This window comes from Rhinolophus sinicus, chromosome 6, assembly GCF_057876585.1.
Source record: "Rhinolophus sinicus isolate RSI-liver-muscle chromosome 6, RSI-T2T, whole genome shotgun sequence".
NCBI lineage: Eukaryota > Metazoa > Chordata > Mammalia > Chiroptera > Rhinolophidae > Rhinolophus > Rhinolophus sinicus.
The window spans coordinates 52,239,999-52,259,917 of record NC_142506.1 but is presented as its reverse complement, the minus strand read 5'-3'; the positions used below and the strand labels follow the sequence as shown (position 1 = coordinate 52,259,917).

The 19,919-nt window shown below is 38.1% G+C and overlaps 1 protein-coding gene across 7 annotated transcripts in view; it reads right to left on the bottom strand.

The window, feature by feature from the left end:
- SDCCAG8 (SHH signaling and ciliogenesis regulator SDCCAG8) overlaps positions 1 to 19,919 on the bottom strand; it is a 211,348-nt gene that overhangs the window by 156,339 nt on the left and 35,090 nt on the right. For all 7 annotated transcript variants that reach the window (XR_002138627.3, XM_074316832.2, XM_019746823.3 and 4 more), the window contains exons 7-9: positions 17,856 to 17,920; positions 15,630 to 15,818; positions 7,279 to 7,417 (exon numbers count right to left, since the gene is read on the bottom strand). Coding sequence is in view for 6 of the 7 variants with exons in the window: in XM_074316832.2 (XP_074172933.2) it covers positions 7,279 to 7,417; positions 15,630 to 15,818; positions 17,856 to 17,920 (393 nt within the window). In the remaining variant the exon portion in view is untranslated. The remainder of the gene's footprint in view (positions 1 to 7,278; positions 7,418 to 15,629; positions 15,819 to 17,855; positions 17,921 to 19,919) is intronic.

The following is a 19,919-nucleotide window of genomic DNA, read 5'->3' as shown; positions in this document are numbered from 1 at the left end:
TGCAGAGAAAGTGAGTGGTGCCTTCTCTCTTTCCGTGAGCACAACACCTGGAAATGGCGGAAATGGCTGTAGGTCTTGAGGAGCTGGGAAATTATACTTTCCCCCCACCCAGTAGATTCAGTCCTCAAGGGACCTTTTCTCGTCTGGAAAATGTCTTTATTTGTGGTCATTCTATGCTGGCCACATTAATACACTTTTCGAAACATAATTTATTGGACTTGATACTCCCAGTCCTAGTTTATTAAGCCAAAGAGTATGCATTATTATCTTAGTGGGGTCAAAACACCCTCTAAAACAAGTTTATATCTAGTCAACTCAACTTTTAAAACAGGAAACCTGTTTCAGAATATATAAAAGTCCTTCCCAACTGCCAGGGCTAGGTTCCTAGAAATTCTTGTGATAGAATTTATAATTAAAGATCTTACGAGAAGTACAGGTTTCACTTGCGAATATAAACCTTAAAACTTATGAAAATGTTTTTATTTTTATGAAATAAAGCCTATGAAATAAAAATGATTATCAACACATTTTAAACATTTAACTTATGAATAATGCAAACTACTGATATTTAATTTATAAACTCTTGCTTACTAGAAACCTTATCAGTCTTATGCCTGTCTTCCATTTTCAAGATATTTATAATTTGTTTTTGTTTTGTGGCAGACAATATATATATACATATATATGTATATATGTATATATATATATATATATATATGTATATATACATATATATATATATATATATATATATATATATATATATATCAAGAAGCATTATCTTCTATGCCTGTGCCTATAATCAAATACTCAATGCTTTTCTGATTTTCTTTTTATTCAGGTTTCTAATTCTTGCCTTTCTGAGTCTGCTATAGTCCAGGAAAAAGCATAATTTGGATCCTTGAAAAGGAGAAAAAAGTTCTGGGGACATTCATCCAACCTATTGGATTGGTATTTTTGAAAAAGTATTTCTTTGGAAGGTTATCTCATTTAGATATGCTCACGATAACTTCATGCCAAAGCCAACACTTTCCCTCTGAATAAAAGCAGGCAGGTCTACGGCCTGGTTAATAATCTTTCCATCTTGGAGCTTTATCAAGGCATCACTGCAAAAGCCACTACTTTTCCACCCTCAATTTATTCCCAGGTTAATTTTCTTTATCTCTTTTATCATCATCCTCAGTTGTAATGACTTGCAATTTTCAAAACAAAACCAAAAACATTTATTGAGCACTTACTATGCGGCAGACACTTTGCTAAATGGCTTATATGGATTAATTTACTTAACTCGCTCACTAAATTTTAAGTCAGCCTTATCCTTCAGTTGAAGAAATTGAGGCTTTGAGAAGTTAAGTAACTTGCCCAAGGTCACCCACCTAGAAAGTGGCAGAGTAGGGATCTGATCGAAGTAGTTCCACAAAAGAATCTATGCATGGCACTATAATTTTCTCATGTTATAGATTTGCTTTCTTATAAAATCCTCTGCTGTTTTCACTACCACTATAAATGCAAATGTATGAAATAATTCATTCTTACTTAGCATGCAATATGCAAAATGGAACGCTAGATGGCACCAAACGTCAAGGAACTATACAAACAAAGTAACCGTTTCATTGCTAAGTAAATAAAGTAGTAGGTTTTAAAATTAAAAAATATATATGTCATCTCACTTTTTTCTCTTGGAAAGCAAAATTTCTAAAGTGTTGTAACATACCTTACAAATAAAAGTAGTAGACTTGCACTGCATTTTGTAAACTGGTTAGAAATCTTTGCATTATTATTAATTCAGTGAAAAATGTTACAGATTCGCAAGACACAACAGCCTCTCTAGTTTTTAAGTGTTAAATTTTTAAAAGCACTAACTACAAACATTCGTATTAATATTTAAAGCTAATAACCGACTTTCATTCAACAAACATTTATTGTACAACAAATACATAAATGGCCTGAGGAATTATAGTGGTAGATGTCACAGATCTGACTTTTAAGGTCTTTCGGGGAGCAGAGCTATGGAAATTATACACAGCATCAATCGGAATATAGAGGAGGAAGAGATGTATTCAAACAAGAAGGGGTTGTGAAAACTTTGGGGAAGACTGCTACCTGTGTTGATCCTCATGGGTTGAACAGATATTTCACAGATTAATACAGTGCAGAAATGTAGAGTACTTATAAATCCATGGCAATGGTCATTTGCAGGTGACATTCTGGAGACAGCACTGGTCATGTGAAAGAATGGATAGTAAAAGATAAGGATAGAAAAGTTAGAGCGGGACCATATTGTGAAAGATCTGGAAGGTCATGTTAAGGCATTTGTCTTTTATGGCACTGCAGCAGGGGAGCTGCCTGAACAGGGAGATTTACAATTCAGGAAGATGTTGGCAGTACTGTGAAAGATACACAGGAATTGGAAAAGACCTAAGGGAGACCAATTTAGAAGATGATTGCAATAGTCTGCAAAGGTGGCATAAGAGTATGTGACGACCTGAACCAGGGCAGGTTATAGGAATGGGAGGGTGGGTACAGCTCAGAAAGGGACTCTGAAGAGAGAGTGAGAGCTTGGTCATGATTAGGTGTGAAGAGTCAGAGGTGGGGAGGAGCCAAGATACTATACAGGATGCAAGCCAGGGCTATTGGAAAGATAGTGATGCCATCATTTTTAAAAAATAATAAAACGGTGGAAGGAAAGGAGTGGTAGACAGGAAGGTGGAGAAAATAATTTGGCTGTGTAGAGTTTCAGATACTCATGGAATATCATCCATTTATAGAGGTCTAGTGGCAGCAGGAAATGTAGGTCTGAGGCCCAGGAAGGCTGTTAGAGCTAAAGGCACGACTGGGGATGTTCAAACGAAGGCAATGGTTTGGCCATGAGAGAAGACACAAATCCCCGGAAATGAGGGTAACATTGGCGAAGGACCCTGTGAAGAAAGTCCGTATTTAAGGTTTGTGGAAAACAAGTTAAAAGAGACTATGAGGAGTAGACAACAGCAATACAGAAAAAAACCACATGAATGTAATAGCAGATAAATTGAGGGAAAGAGATGATATATTATAATAGGACAGTTTCGGCTTCCAAAACTGCAGAATCGAGTCAGATGAGGATGGAAATGAGACCGTTGGGTTTAGTAATCAGAAAGTGACCGGTGGCCAATAAGTGAGCAGTTCAGTATGAAATCTGACTACAATTTGTTGAAAGCCTGACTGCAATGTGTTCAGAAATGAATGGAAAGCTGCAAGGGCAGACGACTGTTTTGAAAGGTCTGGCAGTGAAATGATGGTGAGAAGGTAGCACATTCATGAAAGCTGATCGACAGAAAGGTGTGTTCTGTTTGTTCAAACTGTAGATAGATGAGGGGGGTAAACAGTAGAGAGGGAAAGACGGAAGATACAAGACAGATGTGATGACAAATAGCTCAGGGTCCCTGAAGCCCTAGAAATAGGAGATACCAAGAACTTAGAGAAAGAGATTCATCTTGGGAAGTAAGAGGGCCAGATAAGCAAAAAAAAAAAAGAAAAAAAAAGAAAAAGAAGATCCACGTGTGGAATGAGAAGGGGTGGTGGAGGCTCCTGTCAGTTGGTCATGATCTGGGTAAAGCGGGTCATCTACTGAGACTGTGCGAGGAGCAGAGCTGGGAAATGAAGAAAGTGAAACTCCTGTCTAACGTATATAAAGGTGGTCAGCTGCAAAGAAACAAATTGTTACACAGAACTTATAAGCACTGAAGGCAACAGTATCACTCTCCTGTGGAATTCATTCCTTGGCTTTCTTAGATGGCTTTCTTTAGCGAGAGGCTGAAAGTACTAATAGAAAAAAATGCGACTGGGCTTAATGTCCACTGGCACTGGCAAAGTAGGTAAACCAGAAAGATAAGAATAAAGAAATTCTTTATTTCTTTGGTGTTAGTGAGAACATATTACAGTTCCCTTAGTCAGTGGATGTTGACTGAGTACCACTATGTGCTAAATGCAAGATACTAGGGATTTAATGGTGAACGAGATGGATACTTTCCTTCCTGTCAGAGACTTTCATATTTAGTGAAGGATACAGACAAATGAGCAATATTAATACGTTTCGATAAATGCTGTAATGAGGAGTGGGTGTCAACTGGGGGCTCCCCACCCAGGAGACAGTTGGCAATGTCTGGAGACATTTTTGGTTCTCAGAACTTGGGGTGTGCTATTGGCATCTAGTGGGTAGAGGCAAGGGATGCTGCTAAACATCTTTCAATGTGCAAGACATCTTCCAAAACAAAGTATTGTGTAGCCCTAAATGTCAACAGTGCCAAGATTGAGAAACCCACTATAAGAGGTACATCAGCTCTGTACATAGGGGAATAGGTTTTCTAGGAGAGTGGCATGTAAGCTAAGACCTGCAGGATGGAGACGATATCCAGGCAGTGGAATAAAGGAGAATTTGCATGGCAGGTACAAAGACACAGAAACTGGAAAAGCATAGCACAGTCAGAAGGATTCACAGCCAACGTCACCACCGTCGCCGCCGCCGCCGCCGCCACCACCACCACCACCACCATCACCACCACCACAACCATCACTACTTACGCAGGAAATATTCTGTGCCAGAGTTTCTACAAAACAACTGATGGACATTTTAAAATGTAGTCCTCACTAACAATCCTATGAGTCAGACATTATTTCCATTTTACGGATGAGGAAAACTGAAGCACAGAGAATTCAATAACGTGCCCAAAGTCTCATAGCCAGCGAAAGGTGGGGCTGGACATTGAATTTAGGTCTAGCTAACTCTAATAAGACCATGCCCGACCTCTAAACTCTACTGCCTTTTGAAGCTGACAGTGGCTGAGTCTGCTGGAGGATCAGGTGTAAGAGGAGAGTGAAGGTGCAGTGAAGGGTTAAAAGGACCTCACAGATGTGGGAAGGAGTCTGGAGATTGCCCTGAAGGCAGTGGGAAGTAACTGAAGGATTATAAATAGGAGAGTCACATGATCAAGTTTGCCTTGAAAAAGGATCATTTCTGGCTGCAATGTAGGAAATTGAGTGAAGAAAGGGACATGAGGCGTTTGTAACCCGTACACCTAGAGATTACGGTAGTCTGAACAAGAAAGGTGACAGTGAGAAAAGAGCTCAAAAAACTGCAGAAACTAAGATTTGTGCTTAGTGATTGGTTGGAAGTCAGGCATGAAGGAGGGGATGGCACCCAGGTTTCCGGTCAGGGTGTGCTGGTGGGCAAAGGTGCCATTCAGTGAGTAGAGAACAGCAGTTTGGGGGGAGTGAATATAATTAGACCAGTTTGGGATTGTAAAATTCATATTTAAATGGAAAGGGGGGAAGACCAGCCTGGAGACAACGGATCAAATGAGATGTGAGAAGAGGCTGAGGAACTAACTAGAGGCAGGAATGAGGACACCGAGTAGATTTACCTGGGACAGGGAGGAAGAGAAAAGGCTCCGGTCAGAGAGAACAGTTCCAGAATTTAGGAATTCATGGACAGTATAGTTCACGTGGGAGTTACAGAACAAGGGAAAATGTTCGAGTTACGGAAGCCAAAGTATGCTGGGACTAAGGTATGCATATATTAACAACATGGATGTTGAAACCTTTAAAAACGATGAAAGCGGGTAAGATGGAGGATGTGATGGACTGAACATCTGTGCCCCTCCAAACACACTGAAACCCCCAACGTGATGGTATTAGGAGGTAGGGCCTTTGGGAGGGGATTGGGTCATAAGCGTGGAGCCCTCATGAATGGGACCCCAGAGAGCACCCTCACCCCTCCCACCATGTGCGGACACAGCGAGAAGATGGCTGGTTATGAAACAGGAAGTGGCTCTCACCAGACACTGAATCTGCCGGTGCCTTGATATTGGACTTCCCAGTCTCCAGAACTGTGAGAAACAAATGTTTATTGTTTAAGCCCCCATCTATGGTATCTCTGTTATAGCAGCCTGGACAGAATGAGACAGTGGGGAAAAGGGTCAGATGCTAAAGCTCTTAAAAAAATGTCAAAGATACACAACTACTTTAAAAGCCCAAGTAATAAAATGGGTGAACTTCTTCAAACACGTGTCAAAGAGTGTCTTGTAGATTGAGAGGTTATATTAACTAAAATTGGGGAGAGGAGAGACAACAATGTTTTCAAAGAGGAGTGCTAACCGAATTTCAAAGAGGAAACCTAATTGAAAGCAGGTGCCAAAACAAAAGCCTGGTAATGGCGGTCGGTCGGCCGGGAGTAAAGTGAATGCTGAGTCCTCCATCGTGGCCCGATGAGATGAAGTGAGTGGCAAAGGGCCTTCACTGGAGGTTCTGAGAGTCATGACATGATCACAGGACAGCTAGACTTCAGTACACATGAAGAAATAGGAGAGCTGAAGGAAACAGGGACGTATGTTGGGGGCTTTGGTCAGACCTGAACATAAGTTTCGAAAGCACGGGGCATTGGTAACGAAAACAGTGATGGGCCAGGGGCCTGGAAAGCATTGGGGGTGGACTGAGGCCAGAGCTCAGGCTCTGACTGAGAAGAGGCAACTGTAGAACAATCTAGTATTTCACTAAAACACTGATGCTGCTAATATGGCTTAGACCAATGCTCACCAACAGAACTTTCTGTGATGATGGAATGTCCTATATCTGCACTGTCTGATACAGTAATCACGAGCTGCATGAGGCTATAAGCACTTAAAGTGTGGCTAGGGAAAATACACAGCAACTTTAATGGATTAAGGTGTGGGCCCCAAACACAGCACTGCACCGACAGTAACCTCCTAGTATTCAAAGTGCCTAGCACACTGCCTGACCACTGTTCACTATTACTGTCATTATCAATATCCTTCAGCATGTTTCATCCGACATCCAGTGGATCCAGACTCATAGCTAAAGATGCTACTAAACACACATATATTATTGTCTGTGACATACTTGGATGTTCTCAAAATTTCCCGTGTATAGAGGGAAAACATTGTCTTTAAGCATACATGAATACACAAATGGGTGTTAAGATTTTCATAGCAGTAAAATCTATCAGCAAATAAAAGATTAAGGAGACAAGTGTCTCAAAGTACTTTACCCCATGGCACTATGTTCTCTGTATAGTGCTATAACAGGAGTATTTGCAGAGGACTAAGAACTCTCCAAATAGCAAATTTGTTTAATTTAGAAAAGTCAACATGAACAGATTGGTATTCATTCTGTGTGTTTGGGGGGGAATAAAGAGTTTAGTTACGGAAAAATAACAAAAGAAACACTCCAGAAAAACAGAAGAGCAAACATGGTAGGCCTTTATTCTAATCTTGTGAGACTTGCCTTTGTTTTTTCAAAACAGGCCTCCTCGGTCATGTGCACAGCTTGCTTCACCTGCTCGTAAGCACTCGCTTCTCTCTGCTGCATGTCTGCTAAACTGCTCCTCACGGAAACTAGTGCAGACATTAAGTCATTCCTTTCTCTGTCAGCACAAAAAACAAAACAAAAAAACAACAACAACATTCAAAACAAGAAATGATCACACACGATCGTGTATTCCCACGTCAGGAAGAAAAAAGCATTAACACATATTGGAAGAAGAGGCAGGCAGTGCACCCCAGAGAAAGACCCTCTGTCCGGACTTGGTGACGGGCTGGCAGAGCAGCCAGGAAGCCTGCAAGCGTTCGTGGCAAGACTGCATCTGCTGGGACAATAACCTATTGTGGCAAGCACAGGCACACTGGGGGCTGCAGACTAAAGCCCTGAAAAGAGGAAAATTGTTTAAAAATAAAAGGGGGGTTGCTGAAAAGGGAAAAAAGCAACAAGGTGGGGAAGGTGGGGACTGTACCCCAAAGCAGAAGTAAACATGTTATGAAGGTCTTTACTAACAATTGTCACCCCAATAAACTTTAATTTAAAATACAAAAACAAAAACATGTTACGAAGGGCCCACTAAGGTTTTATTTACACTGCTGGTTCTCATTTACTTGAACAAATGTATAACCTTTCCTTTTAATCTTCCTCCACAATCCTCTCTTTCAATTAAAATCTTTCACCAACTTATGAACACATTTCTTCTTTCAATGGGTAGTACTGTTGAGTCCTTCAAATGCCCTGGTTACACATATAATGCTTGCAAGTTAACAAAATCTTCTCCCACTAGGTTTCATTATTGCCTAGCCCCACGCCCTCTGCAGCAATTTTCAGAAGGACCCTAAAGTAAGCTGTTTCTCCGGGAGAGAAGTGAACCCAATGCCAAAACGCTTTGGAATGTAAAATAGCAAGGATCTAATCTCATGGGTTAAATAAACCCCATATAAAAGAATCCAGGATATTTGGAATTTATCCACTGGATAAAAATGACCAGTAGACCAAAGAGAAAGTAAGGTGGGAAACTTTCTATACACTCAAAGCCAAAAAATACAAGTTGGACTGTTATGTGTGATATTCCATGCTTGGTTAAAGAGCTCAAATTTTAAACTGTGGTTTCAAATTCAGTTGCAGTAACTGCTTGCCGTTTCCTTTTCATTGCCAAGGTCTAAACTATCAGGGAAAAGCCAACTGTGATTTTTTTTTTTTTTAATTTAACAAACTTTAAGGCCTCATAATTTAAAAGACTATAAACTCTGAGTTTGAATTGCTTTCGGAATTAACCAATGACTCCATTAAAAATAAATCTGTTAAAGATGAAATGATTTAAACTATCTGTGGTATTTGGAAAGAAGCCATATTTTAAGAAATACGTAATAGTGAACAAAGTTACAATTATTAGCAGTTTCACAAAAGCTCTTTTTGTTAAAAAAAAAGAACAAATTGCTGCAAATATCATAAGATTCATGGGAGCATGATAACCTTCATTTTAGAATTTCCTGATGTGTTTGTTTTAAATTGAGAAATACAATTTATTTTGTTTAATTTTTTTAGTTCTAAAGAAAGTTTTTAAGACAGGAATTACTTATTTTTAGGAAACATAAACAAACACAATGATTATGTGAAAATTGGAAGAATCAAAGCAAATTATCCCAGTTGTGTAACACATAAATTAAATGCAAGCAAAACTGAATTTATATCTGTTTACATTTCAAAACAAGCTCTAACGTAAAAAGGGACTAGCTTCATAGAGAATATACACTCCAACTAGAACCTATAATTCTACAAGAAAACAAAGTGTCACTGTTAAGGGTAGAAAGTCAACATAGGTATCATACAGTGACCTTTCTAAAGTTCTAACACCTATTGAAAAACCAGTTACTATTCAACGATATACTTATCTGTGCCTGATCCCCTGCCATCATCAAAGCCAAAGCTCCAAATAAAAAAAATTAACAAAAAAGCTCAATGTTTATAAGTTAACAGATCACAACAGATCAAAATCTAACACATTTGTTTCTTATATTTAATACTTTTATTCTCTTTTTAGTATATCCTGTTGGTAAGAGCGGTTTGCCACACAGTATATACTTAATGAAATAAGCGACAGGAAAAGAAAATAATGAATAATGACTCTGCTGCAGGAGGGCATCAAAAGAGGTGAAATAAAACCTCCTCTTAAATTCTAGTGTTTTATGATCTAAGTTGTAAGTCACCAGATTATTGAGAATTGGAAACTAAAGAATTTTAGTTGCTCTGGTTCAAAAATTTTTCAGAATATCAACTCGCCAACTTCAGACTATTGAGCCACAGAAAATCATCAAAGATAAACCCCCAAACACTCATGTTTTGTTAAGCTCATCCTTCAACAGAGAGACTATAAAATGATTCTATGAATAATCTGCGTGGCCACTGGATTGACACACTCTGATTTCTCTGAGAGAAACGTACTACACGCTTTACAGTGGCCATCAGGAGAGATGGTCAATTGTATATACAACTTACATTTTGGCAATTTAGGATTACCCACTCAGTTGCTGTATATTTTGGTTTTGACTTGTTAGGTTTTGTTTTGTTTCCGCTCAGCCAGTCCATATGCCAAACAGCTAGCGCTCAAACAAACAAACAAACAACAAAACAGGTCCGGGCATTTGAGCCCTGTTCTTGGCACAAGGCCTTGCTTCCGATGTTCATCTGTGCTGTCACCTTCCTGATTGTGTTGCCATTTTTCAGCCTCACACGATGACTCATTTGCCCTTCAGAAACAGTCAATTCCAGCCATTCCGGGTAACTACCTCTGAGATCCTGCTCCAGAGTTCCCAGCCCACAAGGCCAGCCTGAGCCAGGCCTGAGGGAGCCTCTCCCAGTGGGAAGCTGTACAAGTCAGTGAGAGGGAGAGGGCAGTTCTCCAAATCACCATCTTCCATGGCGAAAGTGCTGCGAGTATGGGCAAACACCCTGGGAATGTTTGGAGAAACGCGATCAAGGAGTGTTTTGAATCACAGCATAACATCAGCACCATTCCTGCATCCAGGGCCCGATGAAGAGCCTCTGAGAGGAGGATGAGGTAAGGAGCGTGGGCGTGAGTTCCAGGATGGACTCACTAAGGAGCGGGTAGCATTTAAGGAACTTAGTGCAACAAGCAGAGCAAAAAGGACTGAGAAAGTCCCTGAATAACCTTGACCCTGACAGGTTAAAAATAAGGAAAAGAGAGACTTGGTCTGATACATACATGTATGAGCTTCATCTTAAAGTACGCAACACCTTCCATTTCTAAGTTAGTCCACAATTACTAGCGGTTTTGAGCATTATTAATAAGTATTATCACTGTTTTTTTAAAACAAAAGTCTAAAAGGCTGACCTCAACATTTCCTTGTTCCTCATTTCTGGGAAGTTCCGGCCGGTTTTTCAAAGCCGACTCTACAGAACACTGCCAACGACCCACCCCAAAATCTGGACTGAAGCCCCAGGATAGCACAGTAGTAACCATTTCTCCTTTCTGAAAGTTTCAGTACACCAAGACTTCTCCAAGGCACTAGGAGCTACAGAATGGCATTTCCTACAGAGCAGCTCCATCTTCATTACCATTCAAAGGTGTTTTGATCATAAGGTAAGAAAGAGAGGTTCCTGGGACTCTCACCTACCTCATGGCAAAAGGAGGCCTGAGTGACAGGCAGAGGTTCAGACACAGTATGAGCACTTCGAGTCAACGTTCAAAATACATCCAATGTCATCAGTACTTGTTAAGCATGCTCTTCAGAAGTCCCGAAGGTCCCTAACCAAACGCCACAAACATATGGGTAGTCTGGTCTCCAAGTCGTGCCTGATCCTCTCCGTTTCAAGTGCCCAAGTCACTCTTATGCCATATACTCAATACACTACATGCTAAAGATCAACAAAGGAGTTCAAAGCTGCTGTCACAATCCCACATTTCCAATACAGGCCAGGAAACTCTTTTGATTTATCATATTTAGGACATACATTTTTTCAAAATTTCATGCTAACGTCATGCGGGAAATACTATGCTACAGCTCATTGAGGGGTCGGGCTTCTAATTATGCATACAACTAGAAATCCAAACCTAAAAAGTGCTGGTCACGTTTCAAAGTCAGCGTAACACTCAATATTCAGCACTGTGCATTAGTAAGTTGAAAGAAGCTGAACCCCAGTTTAGGCCAAGGGAATCACAGAAACAAAGATTTTCACTGACAATGAAAGCAGAAACCTTCCACTGTATTCCGTTATTAAAGCAGAACATGAGCCAGTGATATGCTGACAAAGCAGAATGTTGAACGAGAAGGCTGACATTTATTTTAGGAGGCTAAGAGTTGAAATTTAAGAACGGAGACAAAGGAATACATAACTGAGCCAGCATCTAATTTCTAAATGACTGCCAGACTTAGAATCCATGTAAACATTGTAGCTTCCTTTTAAAATATTTTTCTCATGATCTACAAGGACAATATGAAAGGCAACATAATAGAGGAGAAAAACCCTGTGTTTTGTTTGTTGGTTGATTTTGCTAGACTACTTAGTTTTAAACTCTGCCTCTTTTTACATGTGGCTTTGAATATACTTTTTCTTCTTTAATTTTTTTCATTATATTCTCCTTGTAAAATTGCCAACACAGTTAAAGACCTATTTGACACCTACTTTGAATTTCAATGCCTTCTTCCACCTCTTCAGTAATAATCACTGGCAAATATTGGGTGTTTATCCTTTCAAATCTTTTTCTATGCATATGTATGAACTAGAGAAAATATGTAGTATGGTTGTGTATGGACTTTTAAAAAAATACAGATAGTTTCACACCACCAGGTGTATCTTTCTCATCTTGTTTTATTTTTTTCTTTCAAAAATATATTTTGGAGTTTAGTTCCGTATTTCTCATAGAGATCTATTTCATTCTTTTTTTTTTTTTTATTGTGCAAACAATTTCATAGTTTATCTAGACCATAGTTTAGTCATTCTCCTCTGAAGGATACTTATTTAGGCTGTTCACACCTGTACTCAGTTTTCATACTCACAACACTTCCAACACCAAATGTGTGGGTTTTCCACACCAAGCAACTCTCTAATTCTTAGCAGACACTAATACAATTCTGACACTGCCGGGGATTAGCACAGACCCCACAAGTTAAGGCTCAGTCACACAAGACTGTCCCCCACGTTAGATGCCAATTGCAAGTCCCTGGCTGTCATCTGTACCTCTGACAAACTGACCATAAATCAGGATTCCCATGACACCTTCCTTGGGTTCGACAATTTGCTAGAACAGCTCACAGAAGTCAGTAAAGTGCTTTATTTACTATTCCCTGTTCATTATAAAGAATACAACCAATGAACAGCTAAATAGAAGAGATGCATAGAGCAAGGCCTGTGGGAAGGGCCCTGGAGCTTCCATGCCCATTCTGTGAGCACCACCCTCCTAGCACCTCCATGTGTTAACCAACCCAGAAGCTCTCCAAACCCCACAATTTAGGGTTTTCATGGAAGTTTCATAGTCATGATTGAGTAAATCATTGGCCACTGGTAACTGAACTCAATCTCTAGCTTCTCTCCTCTCCCTGGAGGTTGAGAAGTAAGGCTGAAAGTACTAATCATAGGGATGGTTCCCCTGGCAACCAGTCCCCCATCCTTAGTGGGTTTCCAAAAGTCATCTCATTAACATAAACTCAGGTAATGTTTATTTAAAGGGGCTTATTTTTTTAAAAAAATGTTCCTTTTACCTTTATGCTCAGAAATATTTCAGCAGCATGGAACAAAAAACAAATATTACCACAAAAGATGCTCCTATTGCTCTTATCACTTAGGAAATCACAGAGGTTTTAGACGGTCTATGCCAGAAACTGGAGATGAAGACCAAAATACGTACTTCTTATATTACAATATCACAACACCATTACAAATAATGCTGCAAAATCCATTCCTATAAATGACCCATTATGCACATACATAAGTTCTCTAGGGTAAATTTTGAAATGTGTAATACACAATTTAAATATTAGTGAATAGTGTTAAATTATCCTGCAGCATAGTACCAGTTTATACTTCCACCTTCAGGTATGAAAATACTCACGTAATCGTGGCCTCACCAATTCTTGTGATTATTAATCTTCTTTAATTTTCACCAATTTAATGAGTTGGTTCTATTAAAAATTGTTATTTCCTTGAATAACAACAGAATGAATACCTTCTCGTCTATTGACACTGTCCTCTTTTATTGCTCACCGATGCCTGTTCTTTATTCATTTTGCAACGGGACAGGTTGCTTTTTTTTGGTAAATTTCAAAGGAAATTCTTTATACATCGTACCAATTTTCTGTTATATAAGATGCAAATGTTTTTCCCAGTCTTTTCATTTAATTTGTAATATTGTATCACAAGAAAGTTTTTTTCATCAAGTAAAATGTATCTTTTTTTTTTTCCTTTATGATTTTCATTCTTTGTGTCATGCTCAGGACTTTAAATAGCCCAAGGCAATTAAGATATTTTTCTATATTTTCTTCTAATACTTCTATAGTCAGAATTACATCAGGGATTTTAAACCATCTTGAATTTATTTTTGTGAGGTACAGTTCTATCCTTTTTTTTCCCCCCCTGAAATATAAACGAGCTATAAAATGGAGATAACCTCACAAATGCTTTACTGAGATTAAAAGAGGTTATATTTTTAAATTGCCTGGCACTCCTTGGTCTATAACAAATGTTTACTACATGTTAATTGGATCCGAAATATATTTAATAGATTTATATTGATATGGAATCTATATGAATAATTTAGCAATATAAATTAATAATTAATATAATATTTAACAGAAACAGGACCATCAGTGCTGATCATAACAAGTACCAGTCAGTCCACACTGGAGAAATTCAGTTTTTGTATAACAACAAGTAGCTTAGTCATGTGTGGAAAGCAGGGCTTCCAGGCGGTTCAATTGCTCTGTATGGGGGTGTGGAAGGGTTTTAATAAGTGGGGAACGAATACTATAGAGCAGGAACTGTTTTAAGCACTATATAGGTATTCTTTAACCCCTCAAAATAACACTTTCAGTTAGGTACTTTAATCTCCATTTTAAAAACGGGGCCATTGAGACACAAGAGGGTAAGTAACTTTTGTGAGGGGACATAGTAAGTTAGCAGTAGAACCAGAATATGAATCCAGGCAGTTTGACTCTAGCCACAGGCTAAGCTGGCTCAGTGAAATCCCAGGAGGCAGGTAATAGTCCTCCAAACAATAGGAGACTCCATACTCAGAAGAAATTTGGTCAAAGGTTAAAACATAGAGCAAAACCGGTCTGACATTAATGACTATGGTCTTTCCATTCTCCACACCAGTTTCAGCTGGAGGATCTCTGACTGTTAAGCAGTAAATGCCCAAGGCCTTGTCATGTGAACCGTAAGCATTCACTGAGTGCTTACCGCAGGTATGGGGCTAGAAGCCAGGGATACAAAAATAAACATAACATAGTTGCTGCCTCCAGGTATACAGAATATATTATATTAATAAAATCACAGAAGAGAGGAGCGTAAGTCAGTTGAGGCAAAAATGGAGCAAGGCTGGTGTGAGAACACTTCCAAGAGGAAATGAGCCCAAACAGACATAGAGAGGTGACTTGGGGCACACAGAAAAGTAGAGGGCCTGGTAGAACACACCCTATAAATCATCATTGGATAATATATTAAATAAGAATTTTCAACTTTCACAGAATAAAATTTTCACAGGAAAAGACTTCCTCTGGAGTAGTGAAAACAGAACAAAAATAGATGTACACAGAGACCTGCAGTATTTCAGCCTAGAAGAAAACTGACTACATAAAAGCTCATTGATAACTTGTCCTCAGTTGATCCTTGAATATTAATTAATACTGGGATGTGGTGGGGCCTTCTTCCAATGCACTATAAACTCCTTCACATGCTGCACACACAGTAATAACTCACTCTTCCTAAATGATAACAGGGAAATCCAAGATACGGCAAAATCAAAAGGATTCCTCGCAACTCAGTTTTGTTAAGAATAGTGCTGGACTTATAATTACAGAGTCATAGAAATGAACCGAATGGTAAAGACTATCTACTTCAATTTTCTCACTTCAGGATGAGACTGAAACCGAGAGAGAGAAAATTACTTCTCCAAAGGGACATGTTACCCCCACCGTTGGCAGAACTTGCCTATTCCATCGTCAAGAAAGCTACATGAAGGAAGCTTTTAAAACCCATTTTATCTGCAGCTTCACACTAATCACATGTGATTTAGCACAATGCCCCTTTCAAGATAATCTCCACGTTGCCAAAGACGCCACACGGAGAAGCATACTTACTTTGTCAGTCTCTCAATGGTCTGCATGTGAACATTATTATGGGTTTGGGAAAGGACAGCTTCGTGCTGAGCGCATTTCAAACAAAGACCACCAACACGGTTAGAGATATTAGCAGCAAGAAGAGACTCTTTGTGCTTTAGTCGCTCTTTAAGATCTTCACAATTTTTCTGAGATTCAGCTAAGTCTTTCCTAAAAAGAAAAGGGAAACAAATTCCAGTAAATGGCGACATAAAAGTACACTACTTCCCAGCGTCTCATCAGACTTATCATTACTATTATTTATGGGTGTCTGCGTTATGAGATGCTTTACATACAATGACTTAGTAACTCTCATCACTACCCTGAATTGTAGCTGTGATTATCCTAATGGACACTTGGAATAAACTGAGACTTGACTATACTAAAGAAGAACTAGCCCAAGTTCTTATAAAATTAGTCTGCCTATGATATTGGCTCTCTTTTCACAGGATCCCATCTCCATTACATTACCCACAAAACAAAAATAAAATTCCAAATGAAAATTCTAAATAGTTTCACTTAATAAGGGGGTGGGATGACATAACAAACATTCTTGAATTGAGGGGAATACCCAATTTCAAGTGTTAACCCCTTAACGTTTATAGAGTACCTTAAAGGATCAACTAAAGGGCACGGATTTTCTCCACAACTAATTCATTGTTGCCCATTTTTCCTCAAAAACATTGAAGAACTTTCTAACCATAAAGTTCTACACAGAACTGTTCCAAAAGAGAGCAGGCTACAGAAAGAAGTGCTATGGAACTTTCCAGTCTTAAGATTTTGTAAGTAACAGCTATTAGCTAGAAATATGCAGCTTGCTAAAAAATGGGCAGAGAAATTCTGTGTGTTTTGTTTGTTTGTTTTTATTTTGTGGGATAGTCCTTGGAGGACGTTTTTCTCCAAGTTTTGGTCAAGTCACCTTGGGGAACTGAGCTTCCCTGCACAGACATGCCTTCCCTATTGTATAGAGAAGCTTCCCAACTCAAAAAAAGGGGAAAGTTGCCCTTAAGTTGTTGGACGGAAGGCAAGCACTTTATCTCTGGCTCGTCTACTCTCTGTTGTGTTTCTATTATACTCAGGGACCTAGAGCTCTCCTAACTTGCTCACTGCCCCAGAGGAAAAGCCAGTAATTAAGGCACCTGGCCATCCCACACTACCTCAATTCCTGGGACCTGGGGAGCTTTCAGGCAGCCTGCGGGAGGTGGAAAAGATCCACAGGCAATCAAAAGGTTAAAAAAGCTAATCGAATGACAGTATGAAGTTGAAAAAACATGGAGCTGTTTTTGCCCTATTCCCAAGATAATATCTCTGACATAATAAGTTTTCTTTTTAAGTTCACATAGAAAAACAGTCTGGACGTTCAAAGGCTTTGTAAAAAGAACCTTGGAAGCACATTCCAAAGTCAAAGGGTCTCCATGACTATTTCTGTCAGGTGCAAGTTCAAAACACTCAAGTAGCTCTGGTTACTTGAAATGGCAAAAAAGAAAAAGAAAAAAAAAGAATTACCATAAAGCCAGAGTTTCTGAGAGTAGTGATTTTCTTTCTTTCTTTGAGAAAATGCCTCTTTCAATAGTCTTAAATTATACGAAAAGAAAATGAAGAAATAGAAGGATGCAGGGAGCAAAGCCCAGTTCATTGTAAGGTGGTATTTTAATGTAATTAAAGATGGCATATTTGAAATCTGAATAAGCCAAAATAAATCACATTGTTTAATAATGTATATAATAAATATAATGAGCTAGAAATATATTACTTTAAAAACCAAAAAAATCAAAACACAGTAGATATCAAAATATAACAAAGATAAAAAGCAAGAAAGCAATAATTAGACCACTTTTTAAACATTAAGTTTCTTAATGAAAAAGTAAAAATCTCTATAGAAATCCTAAAATGAATAAAGATATGGTATGAAAAGCATAAGGACAGATTAAAATAGGCGAACAGTAACATGAGCAGTGAAAGCCATGAGTTTTGAGTTCTTAGATGTCTAGAGACATCTCTAGATGTCTCTAGAAAATACATGGCCTGAAGATTTTAAATTTTATTTCAAATTGGAATTATTAAAATGTTTTATATTGCAAATGTTTTATATTGCAAATAAAATGTCATCAAGTAATTCTTATATTGACTAAAACCTGGACTTCAGCAAACAGTCAAATATATTTTAAGATCATTATGCTATGACTTAAATGGATGATAATACTTTACCTCAAAAGCTTTAATTGAGATTCCAGGATTTCACTCTTTTCCTCATAAATAAGTTTCAGCCTCTCCTTTAAAAAAAAAACAACAAAACTATATTTCCTCCATGTCTTATGTTTTATGAGCATATTTTAAGTAAACTCAATGTTTGTTTCTTTGTACTCAAGAGGAAAAATAATGTGTTGTCTCAGAAAACACACATACGCATACACACAATGGAATACTATTCTGCCATAAGAAAAGATGAAATAGTTCCATTTGCAACAACATGGATGGATCTTGATATTATTATGCAAAGCAAAATAAGTCAGACAGAAAAAGTCAAGAACCATATGATTTCACTGATATATGGGATATAAGACTGAAAGCAACAAAGGAATAAGACAAAGAAAAACTCATAGACACAGACAATAGTTTAGTGGTTACCAGAGAGTAAGGGAGGAGGAGGGGGGTGGTAGATGAGGGTAAACGGAGCCAAATATATGGTGACAGAAGGAGAACTGACTCTGGGTGGTGAACACACAATGTGATATATAGATAATGTATTACACAATTATACACTTGAAACTTACGTAATTCACTAACCATTATCACCCCAATAAATTATAATTTAAAACAAACAAACAAAGAACTACTGAGTCATAAAAGGACAATAACTGACAATTTTTTTTTTTCCAAAATTGTATAAGTCAGGTCTTACTTTAAAAAGTGTGATGCTGGGACAAACCAATTATAATCAATAAGGTCAGTGAGGGCAAGGATCAAATCCTATTGGAATCCCCTATTGTGATTGCTGTATATTTAATATACAATAGATATGTATGTATGACATACAACTGCATGAAGTTATAAATCATATGACAGATGAAACTATCTATAAGCCTCTCCTGGTAACCAGTTATTCTTTCATTCAACAAATATTTATTGGGTATCTAACACGAAGATGCCTAACTTCAAGGAACTTAGATTCTAGGAAGGAATAGAAAGAGAGATGAATATTCAATTATACATAGTTTACGCTATTGAGGTATATAGAAGGTAAAATGAAATCAGAGAGGCAGGAATCTGTAATTCAGCCAAAGAGAAGTAGAGAAAACTTCACGGAGAATGTGCTAAGATTTAAAGGATAATTTCCAACAGAGTAAGGCACAAGGCTGGAGATGTAAAATACTAGGTGGAAAAGTGGACAGAGATGGGTTAAGTAGGTAAGGTTGGGCTGTGGGAAGAATAAAAATATTAAGACCTCTATTTAGACAACTCATGTAGTCTCCATAGAGTAGAGGCATTGGATGAACACTGAAAACTTTTTGTCAAATTTGAATCTTAAATCACTCTAAAGTGTGGAAAAAGGCAGACCAATACAGAAGCCATTGTAAATACATAGGTAAGAGATAAGCACATGAATAAGAATAATCAAGCAGTAAGTATAGAAAGAAATAATTTAATACAGAGCTATATAAAAAAGTGAAATTGACAGAATTTTATGACTCAATAGATATGGAGGAGAAAACGGCATTAAATATAATCCCAGGTTCCCAAATTGAGTAGCCAGGTGAATATTGGTGCTAAGGAGTTTTTCAGACTGATTAAGGGAGGAAAAATGGAATCATAAAAATATTCAACTAATTCAAAAGAACACAGAAAAGGAGGAAAAGGGGGACAAAATAACAGATGGGGGGAAAAGAACCAAATAGCAACATAGTAGATTTAGACACAAGTGTATAAATAATCACATTTAAAAAGTAGATGTTAGATTGGATAAAAAAGCCAAAATCAGCTATCTGTTGTCCACAAGAAACACAGATTAAATATGAAGACACAAATATGTTAAAATGAAAAGGATAGAGAAAAAAGATACCATACCCTGCTAACACTAATCAAGAGAAAGTGGGAATCAGTCAAAATACAAAAATATATATGCTTTTCTCTGTACCAGCAATGAGGACTTAGGAAATGAGGGGAGGGAAAAATGGGAGAGGAAAGAAGGGAAAGGAAAGAAAAGGAAGAAAGAAATCAAGAGAGTTAGAAGCAAGCCACAGAATGGGAAAATACATTTACACTAGATACAAC